This window comes from Trichomycterus rosablanca, chromosome 15 (assembly GCF_030014385.1).
Source record: "Trichomycterus rosablanca isolate fTriRos1 chromosome 15, fTriRos1.hap1, whole genome shotgun sequence".
Classification (NCBI taxonomy): domain Eukaryota; kingdom Metazoa; phylum Chordata; class Actinopteri; order Siluriformes; family Trichomycteridae; genus Trichomycterus; species Trichomycterus rosablanca.
Genome location: NC_086002.1, coordinates 23,319,979 through 23,334,940, shown reverse-complemented (window position 1 = coordinate 23,334,940; position 14,962 = coordinate 23,319,979). Strand labels below are relative to the sequence as shown.

General features: G+C 34.6%; 3 protein-coding genes and 1 long non-coding RNA gene across 4 annotated transcripts in view; 1 reads left to right on the top strand and 3 right to left on the bottom strand.

Annotated features, from left to right (window-relative positions):
* The window catches only part of LOC134329073 (histone H2B-like), a 68,695-nt gene extending 55,257 nt beyond the window's left edge, over positions 1–13,438 (top strand). The window contains exon 2 of the mRNA XM_063010319.1: positions 13,419–13,438. The gene's annotated coding sequence lies outside the window, so the exon portion shown is untranslated. The remainder of the gene's footprint in view (positions 1–13,418) is intronic.
* Positions 427–2,489, bottom strand: LOC134329174 (uncharacterized). The gene is made up of 2 exons (XR_010014828.1): positions 2,343–2,489; positions 427–757 (listed from the first exon to the last, which is right to left on the bottom strand). It is a non-coding gene; the product is annotated as an uncharacterized LOC134329174 (long non-coding RNA).
* Positions 8,367–8,794, bottom strand: LOC134329035 (histone H2B-like). The gene has a single exon (XM_063010278.1). The coding sequence runs from the start codon at positions 8,792–8,794 to the stop codon at positions 8,420–8,422; it is 375 nt and encodes a 124-aa protein (XP_062866348.1). The 3' UTR covers positions 8,367–8,419.
* Positions 9,516–14,710, bottom strand: LOC134329063 (histone H4). Its single transcript, XM_063010310.1, has 2 exons — positions 14,692–14,710; positions 9,516–9,808 (listed from the first exon to the last, which is right to left on the bottom strand). The coding sequence occupies exons 1-2, from the start codon at positions 14,708–14,710 to the stop codon at positions 9,516–9,518; spliced, it is 312 nt and encodes a 103-aa protein (XP_062866380.1).
* Positions 14,711–14,962: the final 252 nt, after the last annotated feature.

The window sequence follows — 14,962 nt, the reverse complement described above, 5'->3', positions numbered from 1 at the left end:
TTAATAACTATACTGAAAAACCAAATTAGGATCTTTAGCATTTTAGTGACTTTAAAAATGAAGTTCAAAATTATGTCCAGACATCATCCCCATCTAGTGGTGCTAGAAATAAGTTACGTCTTGTAGATGTGGTATAGATTTGTGACATTATTGTTATTATTTATTTATTTATTTATTATTACTGTCTTTTTAATTATTTGTTGTTGTGTCTGTTTACATAAAAGTCTCAAGTGGAGGACCAACGCAATACATTCATTTATAGACGGTGGTGTTTATGCTTTTATACTTTAACCTATAAACAGTTTTCGAAAAAGAAATGATTTAAATATCAACAAACACGACAACAACAATAAAAAATAAGTGAATAATACATTGCTCACAAAAATTAAGGGATATTTCAAAATGAATATGAAGCAATAAAAAAAGAATCATCATTTTTTTTATTAAACAAGAACATCAACAAAGCAAACGACAAGTCAAAGAAAGTTGTTTGATTATGCAATTGAGATGCAAACTCAATTATCGTGATTGAGTAGCAAGTGACATATTGGTGGGGGTGAACCAGATTGTCCAGCAGTTCTTGTGGGATCCTCTGCCACTCTCGCTCCAGGGCAACTTCCAGCTCAAGACGTGTTGTGGGAGGCATTGGACGGTTTGCCAGACATAAAATACACTTCCTCTACTGGTGGGTTGCAACACATGACTGGTGGTACCATCTGTCACATCCATCACAGGCAATCTCAATGATCATACAGTCCTTCAATTGATCAATAAAAAGTCACACAATAGTTTTATGGTTACTTTAGACTTCTCAATTACAAGTGTAGCTATAATAGATAGATCACTTTATTAATCCCAGAGGGAAAGTCAAGGACATATGTAATAGCATGGTGCAATGAAAAAGCCAATAAAATTAAGGCATTATTTTTATTTCTTTGGTACTACCAGTCATGTGTTGCAACCCACCAGTAGAGGAAGTGTATTGTATGTACTGAAGATTAGACCAAGTTTAACTGGGACGTTATTTCTAAAAAGTTTGCTTGTTGCTGTATTTTATTTTATGTTGCTCTTTTAGTTTATTTAAAAAGTAGATAGTAAATTAATCATTCATTTCTGTTTAGTAACTGCTTTATCCTGGTCATGGCCGTGGAGGATCCAGAACTGTTCCTGGGGAAACTGGACGTATGGCAGGAGTGCACTATGGATGTGATGCTAGTCAATCCCAGGGCACATCCCAGATTTTATTTTATTTCGTTTTAAAAAATATATATTTTTCTTAAGCTATAAATATGTATTTACGTTTTAATTTGCATTGAGGTGGACTTCTTTATTATATATTTGCATAATTGTAATATATGCATAATTTAGTTTAACACTAATTTCTAATACAGATATTTGTTTTTAAAATGTGTGTGTGCCTGTAGTTTGCATTAAAAAAAAAAAAAAGAATCATCACACAGTAATATACTATACATGTGGGGAACCATATTCCCCTTCTCCAGGTAAATGAGTTCCCCCCCTGTGTTGTTAGTGTAATGGACTGATTTATAGGTTAAACTTGTTCTACATAATAACAACAGGTAAATACATCACCAGCATCACTGTAGTGTTTTATAATTACACACACAGTGATATACATGTGGGGAACCATTTTTTCCAGGTCTCCAGGTAAATGTGTTCCCCCCTGTGTTGTTAGTGTAATGGACTGATCTATAGGTTAAACTTGTTCTACATAATAACAACAGGTAAATACATCACCAGCATCACTGTAGTGTTTTATAATTACACACACAGTGATATACATGTGGGGAACCATTTTTTCCAGGTCTCCAGGTAAATGTGTCCCCCCCCCCCCCCCCCCCCTGTGTTGTTGGTATAATGGACTGATCTATAGGTTAAACTTGTTCTACATACTGTTTGTTAATTTTTAAATCACATGGATGCAGTTTGTGAAGTTTAAATGAACGAGAGATCACCATGAATGAAACTATTCTTGAAAGTAAATGGTAGTGCAGCGGAGATGAGTAACCTTACATAATAACAGACTACTTATTGTCCTGTACGATATAGTTTATTTGTATCTGCACCAAAACTTTATCTTGTGCGACAAAACGAGAATAAACAAACTAGTGTGTGAATAAGAGCATGTTCTGTATTAGGATTTATTTACAAAAAAATCTGACACGTTCATTCTAGTTGATTGACAGCAAGGCTGAAGACAGCAGTGTGAAAACCTCGGGGTGGAGCAATAAAACCTCTGACAGTAGTTCATTCAATACTTTAAAGTATGTATTTAATCACAAACTACCTAACATACAACATGAAATGTGAAAAGAACATACCGCTATAAATACATATTCCAAATAAACCGACGCTCAACGAAGCGACTGAAAAAAACGTCGTGATTTTTGCACATGCGCGTTAAAGGGGAAACAGGGGGAACTGAATTCTCCGTAACACCGGCACCGTACGGCACCTCATGCGGTCTTTCCCAATCCGCTCCCTCCTCACTAACATTCCACTACAGAGGGACCCTCCACGTGAACGCGCAAACGGAGGCGGAGTGGAGAGGGGGAGTGAGTAGGGAGCGGATTGAGATAGGGGGGATTGGGCTCCCTGACTGTACTTCATGTTTACATTCCGTTTCTGCTCTCCACGCTAGCCTGCAAAATGATGACAGCAAAAATTAAGTTTATGTTCTCAGATTGAGCTCCCTGATGTGTGTCTCATGAATTAGTGTATATTATTATTAGGGCTGTCGTTAATCGCGGTAATTAACGCGATTAAGGCGTTAAATTTTTAATCGCGATTAAAAAAAAAATAATCGTGATAATTTTTAATCACAATATTTTTATTGAGCTGTTGGTGTCACATAAATTTGCGTTTCTGTGGCAATTTGCGTTCCTTAAAAGTGCATGAAGCAGAACTCTGATGAACAGAACTTCTGATAGCTTCCCTACACACTCGCTCCTATAGTACACTTAACATTCTTAAAAATAGTTCTTGTGTGAATTACAAGGGCAGGAAAAACTACGGCAGATACAGAAGGTGCACCGGGGCCCATGGCAGGTGGGCCTCCACGACATTAACTCAACCACTCACCTCACTACCATTGGCTGCACTCGCCAGGTCCTTATTATTATATTACAATATTTTAGTTAAGTAAAATTAAAATGACTAAAACTGTGCATTCAAAATACCAGAAATAGTCAGAAATTTGAATTTGAAGTGTAACTTCTGAGTGAGTACTTTTAAGTTAACTATGTTTTCTCTAACAAGTTTAGCTACAGATGAATGCAAAACTTTTTTCCAGCTTCAGATAAAACTTCATTCATCTAACCATGTGTGTTATCGAGTTTTAACTTTGCTCTCAACACTGGGTTAAAGTAGTTTTCTCAATGCATTAAAATGAGAAAAGTTTTTATTAGCTAGCTAACTTAGCTCAGCCAACAGAGATTTTTGCAAAGTTACAAAAAAGGCTGAAAAATGAACCACCTAACTACCTCAGTTAACAAAATGGCAAGCCTGAAGAACAGCTCAACCTATTTTCAAATGAGAAAAGTGAGACGTTGCAATAAATCAAACTACAAGACTCATCACAGCATCTCTCACATAATGTTGATTTAAAGTAAGTGTAATAACGACATGCATTCCGACACATTCTAACACACTAATTCTAAGTTTACAGTAATAAACTGTGGTAACTATACAGATTAATAGAACAGAATTACTTACCTTAGTTCATTTGCTCACAAACTGTGCAATCTGGATTCCGTTGTGGAGGTTCTTCAGAAGGTGTATTTAAAAAAAAAAAAAAAAAAAAACGCACGCGTGCAGACTGGAAGTGCTTGTAAATTGAAAGCAACTTATTTATATAACTTATTATTTTTATATTCACACAAATGAAATAAATAGATTTTATAGCATTTTTAATAAGTAAAATTTACTCAAATAATAGCCATAAATTCAAGAACTCAATTCCATTAAATAGATTTAACACAAAACATTTGTAAAAAATCTACTGGACCACTGATTCATTTTTTACAGTGTATGCAATTTGTTGAGGGGGCCCAACATTTTTTTTTTGCACTGGGGCCCATGAGCTCCCAGTTACACCACTGGTGTTGCATCTAGAAATGGTTCATATTATGAGCGCCTGTTTTCAGTGGCAGGGTTATGAACAGGTAAAGATCCTCACTTTTACCAGTTCATATGAACAGACTCATTTTAAATAACTGGCTGAAAGATGGTAACTGTCAACATCTACATTTCAGCAGCAGTATTATACACATTTTGCACTTACGGCTGCTATTATGTGGACTGTTACAGTTTTTGTGGACAGTTGGTTGTTCAACAGTATTTGAAAAACATTTTTAAATGGTATCTTTTGTTGAGTTTTTTTGCACAATACTTACTCTGACCTTTTGGAATCCTGCACCTAAAAAATGACCCAAAGTATAAAAAAAAACTAAAACTAATAATAGAACTAATAAAAACTAAACTAAAACTAAACATTAAAAAAAATAATAAAAACTGAAAAGAACTAGCAAACCCACTATAAAAACTTATTAAAACTAATTAAATTAGAGAGAAAAAAGTCACAACGAAATAAAACTAAACTATAATGAAAAATCCAAAACTATTATAACCTTGATTCCTACATGTAATACATTAATGAATTCATTATAAATATGCACAAGTTCATTTTGTCTAATGTAAGTGCTGGAGAAGGTACAGAATGTAGTCGAGTTAAAGTAGAGATATCCAAGGTAAAATATTACTCCAGTAAAAAAAAAAAAAAAACGTTACAACGGTTCCCTACGGGAGTGTCGCCACTCTGTTCTCTCTACCGCTCTGGATACACTTAAAACATCGTCTCGTTATTATTGTTAGGATTGAAGTTTTGTTTAAGCGGCTCCATTTATATGCATTATGACATTTCAAAGTCAGACACATCTTGGTTAAAGTGAAAGTGATCTTAGCTGTGTATCAATAAAATCCAAATAAGTGAAATAAGACACTGTATGTGTCTGTGTCAGCTGTGTTAAAGACATTTCTAAGTTAAACATTAAAAAGTGCATCTTTATAAAAGAGATGTATCAGATAAATAACTAAAATAGACTTGAATCTGTTTTGTGAGTGTTAGAAAGATCAGTAGAATGTGAATGTTGGAGCCATGTGTTGTTTTAGAAATGTGTCAGTATATGTGAACTTAAAGCTGACACGGTGATGTTCTGTAGATCTTACAGCACAAATATGTAGATTTAACTGAAATGAATGTCATTATTATTCTAAATTTTTATGTTTTTTTTCTTCAATTTCTGCTACATGACAGTTAAGCACCCTGGACTCGATCTAGTCCTGCTTGGTAGCTGTGTTTTACTTCGCACTAAACAGAGTTACAGAACAAAAACATGCCAGTAAAGAAGAGGGAGAAGTAAACTGCAGTAAATTGCAGCGGTGGTTAAAATATAACGCTACTAATGCAAAAAAAAAGAAAAAAAGAAGAAGAATCAGTAATTATTATTCAGAATAATGTATCAATATCAATAATAAAATATTATTTTAGGGGTAATTACAGGCATCTTAGAATTCAATTCTTGATATCAAAAATTCAATTCTTGATATCAAGAATTGTATTTTTTGATATCAAGAATTGCATTTTTGATATCAAGAATTACATTTTTACTAGTTAAAATTGCATTCAAATGAGTCTGTTTAAATGTATCCAATAGTAGCTCATTGTCACTGCATGTGGGAGTGTCTCCAAATATTCAGGGTTGCCAAGTCTGCAATGAAATGTGAGTTTGATAAATGACAGTGATAAATAAAATGACAATTGAGTATATTAAATTGAATACATTTTTTTAATGTTTGCTTAGAGTGTTTAGCTAGTCCCAAAGTAGCTAATATTTTTTAGTTTTGGTTATTGTAGCGCATTTGTTGTTGCCATCTGTAAGACGACTTACATCGGTGTCTGGCAACCATACTCCCATTACACTGACCATAGACCTGGCATTACACACATCTGACAGTGATTTTCGTCTCTTACACTGTATATAAATCACTGTCATGTGAAACACTGAGAATCAGAAGCTTTGACTTAAGGAGACATTGCAAGTGATTGGAAATCAAATGTAATTATTGAAAAATCTATTTAGATCTGTTTTTTCCCCTAAAATAATCATCATCAATAGAGAAATCAAATAAATGTGTATTTATTTAGTAGACCGTTCAGTCTCTGGTTTCCAAATGCCATCTACTGGACTGTTGAACATTGTAAGTTGGTCCAGAGAAACTCCATTAGAAAGTTGTTCATTAGTGTAGTTGACTTTGTAAAGTGTAGATGTGTCAGAGTTGCAATAATAAAGTGATGTTACATTTTACAGCTTTCATACACGTCATTACATACTTTATTAAGACGTCTGCGTTAAAAAAGAAATGTGGTTTAATACTGTAACAGTATGTGTTTATGTATGGAACGTATGACGGTTTTATGTTTCAGTGCGGAACAGTTAGAGCGACGCACACACTTATGTATGCGGGGTTTTGTGTGTTTACACGTGATGGTTAAAGTTCGTTACTGTTGTACATTTAATAAATATAAAATAAGCTAGTACAAAGCTTTAACCGTCCATTCTGTTTATTGACACGATAGTCAAGAAAAGTAACAGAGTGAAACAAATACTGATATGTAGATTACGTGATAGAGTATAGATTTAAGGGTTAGATGTGTTTTCAGTCTGCAGTTTTTAAACATGTTTATTTTTTAATGTAAATGCTCGACTATGCTGCAAAATCTGTACAACCTTTACTATTTTGTTTACAATGGCTTGCAGTACATGTGGTTCATGATGTCTCTTTAAGAAAAGCACAACCCAAGTTAGCTCCGCCTTTAAATCCACATGCAAATCAACTCATTATCATTAGAACATGTAGTAATTCAATTCTTGATATCAAAAATTCAATTCCTGATATCAAAAATGTAATTCTTGATATCAAGAATTGTATTTTTTGATATCAAGAATTGAATTCTTGATATCAAAAATTAAATTTTTAACTAGTAAGAATTAAATTCTTGATATCAGAAATTGTATTCCTGATATCAAGAAAAGGAGGATTAAAAGCTAAAACGGCTTGCCATACACATTGGATTGGGCCAATATAGCCATAACTATATGTACATTAGCATACATACGCATGTGTATGAATATACTAAAGTACACATATATACATGTATATACGCTCAGTCCTTAGTGATCACCCGTTGCATATTCATAATAAATTCATTCATGTATTACATGTAGGAAACGATTATTAATTACCCATGAAATAAAACATGAATTAATGCTATTTCACTTTCATGATATTTAATTTTCATTACACTGTAATGTTTCTGGTACGATAATCAACAGGATCATCTCTTTATTAGTTACACGATTTGAGACACGCGTCAGCACTTAAAATTGTTTTCGGCTATTGTAGCCATGTTATCTCTATCACCGCGCTACACGGTTACGGTAGGTTTTTAGATTCAATATGTAATTAAACAAATACACAATTCACAAACTAACATCATTAAACACAACACCAAACAACATAAACAAACCCAATAAACATGTACAACAAAGAACTAACAGTTATTAACACCGCGGCCGCAAGTGTCTCTGGGTAACGCTCGCTCCGCCCCCCCCAATCCACAGTGGCGGACGCCACATTATTATGAATCCTCAGGAAAGTGAAGGGAGATTATAGTTTATGCAAAGAACAACTATTATGCTAAACTACTAAAACCTCTTTAATCTCTGTACTGTATATTGTCTCTACTACTTAATATCACCACATTATGTAATGTATGCTAATATAATGTACTGTGTTAACAAGAACGACCTATTAACATCAATCTTCCACTTCATACACCAAATTGACATTAAAGCAGATGCAGTAAATGTAAGCGCAGTTGAAAATACCCTGAAATTGTACAAATGTTTATTATTTAGTGTTTAATATTTCATTCACTGCTGCCTGTCCCATATGAGAACATGACAGCGCGGCTCTATCTGGAACTATTGGAGGGGCACATGAACCACGTGACCGCGAGGCTGCGAGATCAAGGAGTGTCGCAACTCTCTCTACAGCTGAATTAAAAAAAAAAAAATTTAAGAGTACAGTGAAATTTGATTATGCGTGTTATTCTAAACTCACCACAAAGTAGCAAGTCAGGGCCCAAAAAATGTAATATATTAATAAATATATAAAAGAAGGTAAAGAATCCGGTATTATAAACACGGGAAGCTATCTAGATAAAGTGGGTATAATATATTCAAATGAAATATTGAAAAAGAGGAAAATTCTCTTAACTTGATAAGATGGGTGGCTCTTAAAAGAGCCGTTGGTTTGCCAGAGCGACTAAGGCGCTTTACTTGGAGCTGGTGTACTTGGTGACGGCCTTGGTACCCTCGGACACGGCGTGCTTGGCCAGCTCACCGGGAAGCAGCAGGCGCACGGCGGTCTGGATCTCCCTGGAGGTAATGGTGGAGCGCTTGTTGTAGTGAGTCAGACGAGAGGACTCACCAGCGATACGCTCGAAAATGTCGTTGACGAAGGAGTTCATGATGCCCATAGCCTTGGAGGAGATCCCGGTATCAGGGTGGACCTGTTTCAGGACCTTGTACACGTAGATAGCGTAGCTCTCCTTCCTGGACTTTCTGCGCTTCTTGCCTCCTTTACCGGCGGTCTTGGGGACGGTTTTCTTGGAGCCCTTCTTGGGCGCGGCCTTCGCTGGTTCAGGCATGATGCTGCTGTTTCTCTAGAACAAACTACAAGTGAATGTAGACGCTCTACACGCCCGATTTATTAACCCTGCATGCTGAGTAAGTCAAGTTGGAACACGTAACTCTGATTGGTCCAAAGTCCTGGGTTTCTATTGGACAGACAACATACCGTTCCACGCCCCCTTCTGCCCCATTCACTAGAATCTGTTCTTTGTTGTCTGTTCCCGCTTAATCTGAGGTCGATACATGTTTTAAAACCGAATATAAAATAATCAATAGCAATATTTTGTTACATTTTATTAAATTGTATATAATTTCATTACAATTACAATTTCATTTTTTTGTTTGTTTAGTTTTTTAAGCGAAGCATTCGGGCACAATGTTTTACTGTATCTTACACAAAGATCGTGTTAATGATTGTAGTGTAATCTACAGTATGGCTGTACATTGGTAGTATGCAAACACGCCGTATGAAGGCTAAAACGAGAGATCTGATAGTAAACGTAATACTAAAACTACTAATGATAATTCCAAGCTTTTAGGGCTACATAAGTGAATGTGTTATTTTTTCTTAGAATGATGCTTTTGGGGCTAAACGAGTGATTTGCACATCCACGCATCAGTGAACGTACTACTACTACTACTAATAATAATAATAATAAAGCAGGAGAACTTTCTCTTTAGTAGAAAATATGGGTGGCTCTTAAAAGAGCCGTTGTGTTAGCGTGGAGGTCTGAACGTTTAACCCCCGAATCCGTACAGGGTGCGTCCCTGGCGTTTCAGAGCGTACACCACGTCCATTGCGGTGACGGTCTTTCTCTTGGCGTGCTCGGTGTAGGTGACGGCATCACGGATGACGTTCTCCAGGAACACCTTGAGCACACCGCGGGTCTCCTCGTAGATCAAGCCGGAAATACGCTTCACACCGCCACGGCGAGCCAAACGGCGGATGGCGGGTTTAGTAATACCCTGGATGTTATCACGGAGAACTTTGCGGTGACGCTTAGCGCCTCCTTTTCCAAGACCTTTGCCGCCTTTTCTTTTTTTTTATTTAATATTTTATTTAAACTTCATCAGAGTACATAGAAATTACATTACATTATCAAGACAATCATTTACAATTTTAAAATCTTCCACAATTCAGAGTCCTTAAATAAAACATTCATTGTTCTTATTTTTTTCAGTTCAGTTCTTATATTTTTATAAACATTCTCTGCTGAAACAAATTGTTGGTCAATAGTCATTCTGCATCTTGTTTTCCATAATTTAGACTTCACAATACACAGTACTAACCACAAGAAGTCATGTTTATCTTTAGGCATGATTTCATCAAAAATACCGAAACAGACGGACTTCATATGAATTTTAATCTCAAGACCTAAATTTTCCATTTTGCTCCATACTTCTTGGGAACGATAACACTCTAGAATAAAATGTTCTAAAGTTTCCTCTGTCTGGCATTTTGGCATAGGGCACATGTTTGTCTTCACAAAACAACTCCACTTCACTACAGATCTCACTGGAAGTCTCCTCACTGCTACCAACCATGTAATATCCTTTAACTTCTCAGATATTTTTTTACATAAGATATTATTTACACATTCTTTCTTTTCTTCCTCTCTAAGGCCTCTAAAATCCACTATATTACAATATTTCAAATCTACTATTAGCTTGTAAATCTTTTTATTAGAATCCTTAATCCAATCTATATTCAAAACATTAAATTTATTTATAAAATCACCATAAATTAATTTATAATAAGGAACTAAAGCTCTAGAGCGGCCTTTTTTCTGTTTCCAATTTGTGATGTTTCCAATCCAATCAGCTTGTCTGTAAATGCCATTTGCAATAATTTTACATACAAAAATTTTTGTTTTAATGGAAAGATCAATTGCTCCTAGACCACCCATTTTTTTCTGTTTATATAAAAGTTCACGCTTAGTTACTTCACGTGTTGAATTCCAAATAAAATTACAACATAATTTATTCATATTTTTAAGCCATTTATCTGTGGGAGGGAAAATACAGGATAAAAATATTATTTTTGATAAGATAAAGGTCTTAACCATATTTATTCTTGTTTTATAACTTAAATTACAATTTTTCCATTTACTAAATTCTTCTTTAATAATTTGTTCTTTTTCTTTCCAGTTATAATCTACACAGCCATTGTTATCAAAATATATACCTAGGACTTTAAGATGTTCAGTCTCAGGTACATCAATTGGAAATTTTTTATTAATGTCTCCAATCCACACACATTCTGATTTTAAAACATTCAGGGTGGCTCCTGACATTTTCTCATATAAGGAGAAATGTTCATAAATAATGTCTAAATCTTTTCTTGTTTTAATGAACACAGTAATATCATCAGCATATGCAGAAATTATAAATTGGTTGTCACCTAATCTAACTCCTTGTAGTCGTTTATCATTTCGAATTTTAGTAATTAATGGACTTAAGCCAAGAACATAAAGGGCAGCACTGAGGGGACAACCTTGTTTAACACCTCTCATGACTTGAAAACATTCTGTCAAATTACCATTAACATTAATCTGCACATTAGATTTTATATACATACACTTAATCATGGCAATGAAATCATCAGAAAAATTATACATTTTCAAAACTTCCCATAAATATTCTCTTGATACAAAATCAAAGGCTTTCTTCTGGTCCAAAGTGACCATATAAAAACTTTCACCACTCTCAAACACCAATTCCCTCGAAATATTTAAATTATCCCACATTAGTCTTCCTTTGATAGCACAGGTTTGTTCTTTAATTATTATTAAATCTAATACATCTTCTAACCTATTCATTATTATTTTGGCGAAAATTTTGTAATCGATGTTCATTAAGGTTAAGTGTCTCCAATTATTAATATCATTTACATCTCCCTTCTTATACAATAAAGATAAAACACCATCATAAAAAGTGTCATGCATATAACCTCTTTTTACACCTAAATTAAACACCCGTGTTAATAAATTTGAAAAAACAAGAATATCAAAGTGATAAAATTCAGATGGCAAACCATCTTTACCAGGAGATTTTTTAAGATTCAGTTGTTTAATAGCAGACACCACTTCACATTCTTTAATACTTTCGCCTAAATAGTCATAGTTTGTATTATGTTTAAAGTCTAAGAAGGATTTTAAAGATTTTTTATCAATTTCAATTTCCTTATACATATCTTCACACAAATCTTTAATAGTATTCATTATCTCTTTAGCATCTGTAACTACTGTACCATTTTTATCTTTGATAGAACTAATGTAAGCCTTTTGTCTTTTTTGGGAGTATAAATGAGTCACTTGAGATGAATTTAAAGTTTCATCAGAATTATATCCTATTTGAATTTGCAATTTTGTCAAGGACTCATTATTTAAGGTATCTATTTCTTTTCTTAAATCTGATAATTCATTATCTTCGTAGTCCGTTAAAAAACGTTTTTGTTTTAAATTAATATATTTTTTCATAATATAGTTATACCTTTTATTTTTTTTTCTGATTTACCATTTTACTTCCGTGTTTTAAAAAATATTTGATCTGAATTTTTAGAATTTCCCACAATTTACAATCATTTTTTATAAATACATTTAAAGACATGATTCTAAACAACTCTTCTTTTAATCCCATGATTACTTCTGGATGCTTTAAAATATTTATATTTAGTTTCCAATAATTTTTACTAATCTCTTTTTTAAAATCAATCTTGGATATCACTGTCAAATGATCGGATTCAATAATTAATTTTGTCTTATAAGATTTTACTTGAAAATATTTATTAACATAAATTCTATCAATTCTAGTTTGACATGAGCTATCAGATCTAGTAAAGTCAATTCGATCAGGACAAATTATTCTAAAAGTGTCTTGCATACAATACTCTTCCATAATTTGTTTTAAAACTTTTCCTTCCCTACTTAATTTAAATGGTTTATTTGAAATTCTATCTTCTTCATCGGTAATTGTGTTAAAATCACCACACACTATAATATAAAACCCTACACATAATAATGCTTTAACTTTATTAAAAAGTTGGATTTTCTTACTTTTGTCTTGAGCCGTGTATATATTTATTACTCTGATTTTTTTATCAAACCAAAACACATCAATAAACATTAATCTGCCTGGAATAATTTCACGTAATTGAATAACTTTTACGTTTTCTTTATAAAACATAATTCCGATACCGTCAGCTTTACTTTCCCCGATTGAAAGGAAACTCTTATTTTTAAACCACAAACTTTGTACATCTTTAACATCATTTACATTTGAAAGCCGAGTTTCTTGCACACATAAAATATCAAAATTCTCCCTTAACAATAATTGTATCTTTTTAAATCTATTAGAAGCTGACTGAATTCCTCTTACATTACAAGAAGCAACCAATAAACTATTAAAGGACATTTAGAAAGATCATTTTTGAATTTTCTTTTTAACCTTTTTAGTAACTAAAACTTCATTACCTTCAGTCTCTTCTGAATAATTCCATTTCCGTTTGTCGTTGTTGTCTGTCAGGTGTTCAGAAGTCTTTGTTCCTGTGCTTGTGTGCTCCATACTTCGACCCTTCTTGTTTCGGTGAAGTTCCTCTTTTCGCACATGAGGATTTAATGAAGAACTGCGTTTCTCTTTCAGTTCCTTGGAAGCAGACGTGTTGTCCTGGCGTATATCCTCAGTTCCTTCATTAGAGATAAGTGAGATTTCTAAAGCAATGTTGCACGACTCCGATGCTGAACCTTTAGTTGACTCCTCTCCAGACTCAGTTGTAGATGAATCGTCACTGCTGGATGAACCACTGCTGCTGTCCTCTGTTGATGATGTTTCACTGCTGTCGTTATTACCAGTTTGCTTTAAATCTTCAACATTTTTACATTCTGTAACAGTCCCATTTTCCTCCAAAGTTGTATTAATAAAAAGGCTTTCAGTTTGATCCATTTCATTTTGTTGTTTATCCTTTGTCTGTGATAATTCAGGTTCATTACTAGAATTGGCTTCAGGTGGAATATTTTTTCCCCCAGCCTCAGTCGTTGATAACGGTTGTACACTTTCAAAACGGTTTTCCTTTACTTCTGTGCCAAAGCTTGTCTTAGAACGGTTAGCATAAGAGTTAGGGCACATAAAGAAAGTGTGACCCACAGTTCCACATAAATTACAAATTGCAGAGTTGTTACAATCTTTAGCTTTATGTCCAAAACTGCTACATTGCCAACATTTCACCTCCTTACATTCTTTAGCAATGTGATCAGTCGCTTGACATGTATAACATCTGGAAATTTGGCCTTGGTAGATAATTTTCCCATTGTACGGACCCAGTGAGATGTTGTTTGGAATCCCTATGTCTTGGTTGTTGAGGTCTTTCTTAATTCTCACTTGATATTTCCTAATCCCATACCAAATGCCGAACCGATCCACAGGCTTAATGGCTGGTTTTACAATGTTACAGAAGCGACGTAAATACAGCTCCACATCTTCATCTGGAATTCTTCCTGTCCAAAATTTCACAATCACTGTTTTTATGTCAAACTGCAAAGGTGAGAATATTTCGAAATCTCTCCATTGTTCTTTGTTTGAATTGTAAATGTCCATGAAAACTCGTAATGATCTTTCGTTACGAAAACAAAGTTCAAAGTCTTTCCGGTTCGGAAGGCTGATGAAGGAGAAAATGTGTTCCCCACTCACCGACTGGGACATAAAAAGCTTTTCTGCCACCTCATCTCTGCTTGGAGCAGATCCAGATCCTATGAAGGAGATTTTCGCCCAGTATTTGAGAAAACGGTTATTATATGACTCTCGAAAAGACATACTGGAAGCTATACTTTCAAATGTTTGTACTTAGCGGCCGCAAACACCGTAAGGTGCTGCGGCCAAAACGTTCACGTGTTTGAAGAGGATTACTGATCAAAGCCGCCTTTTCCTCTTCCGGACATGGTTACTGCTCTCGTCGAGATGAACGAATCAATCCGCCTTTTCCTCTTCCGGACATCGTTACTGCTCTTGTTGAGATGAAGCGAGTCAATGCAGGACGAGCGTTCACGGCGAGCCTGTTATTTCCCTCTACCGGACCTAGTTGAAGACAATGGGGCGGAGTTAAGCAGCGACCGCCCACTGTAACCGCAGCTGCACGGAGTAGGCCTCATGTAAAGCGCATAACTTATTACCTCCACTGTTTTATCCCCACA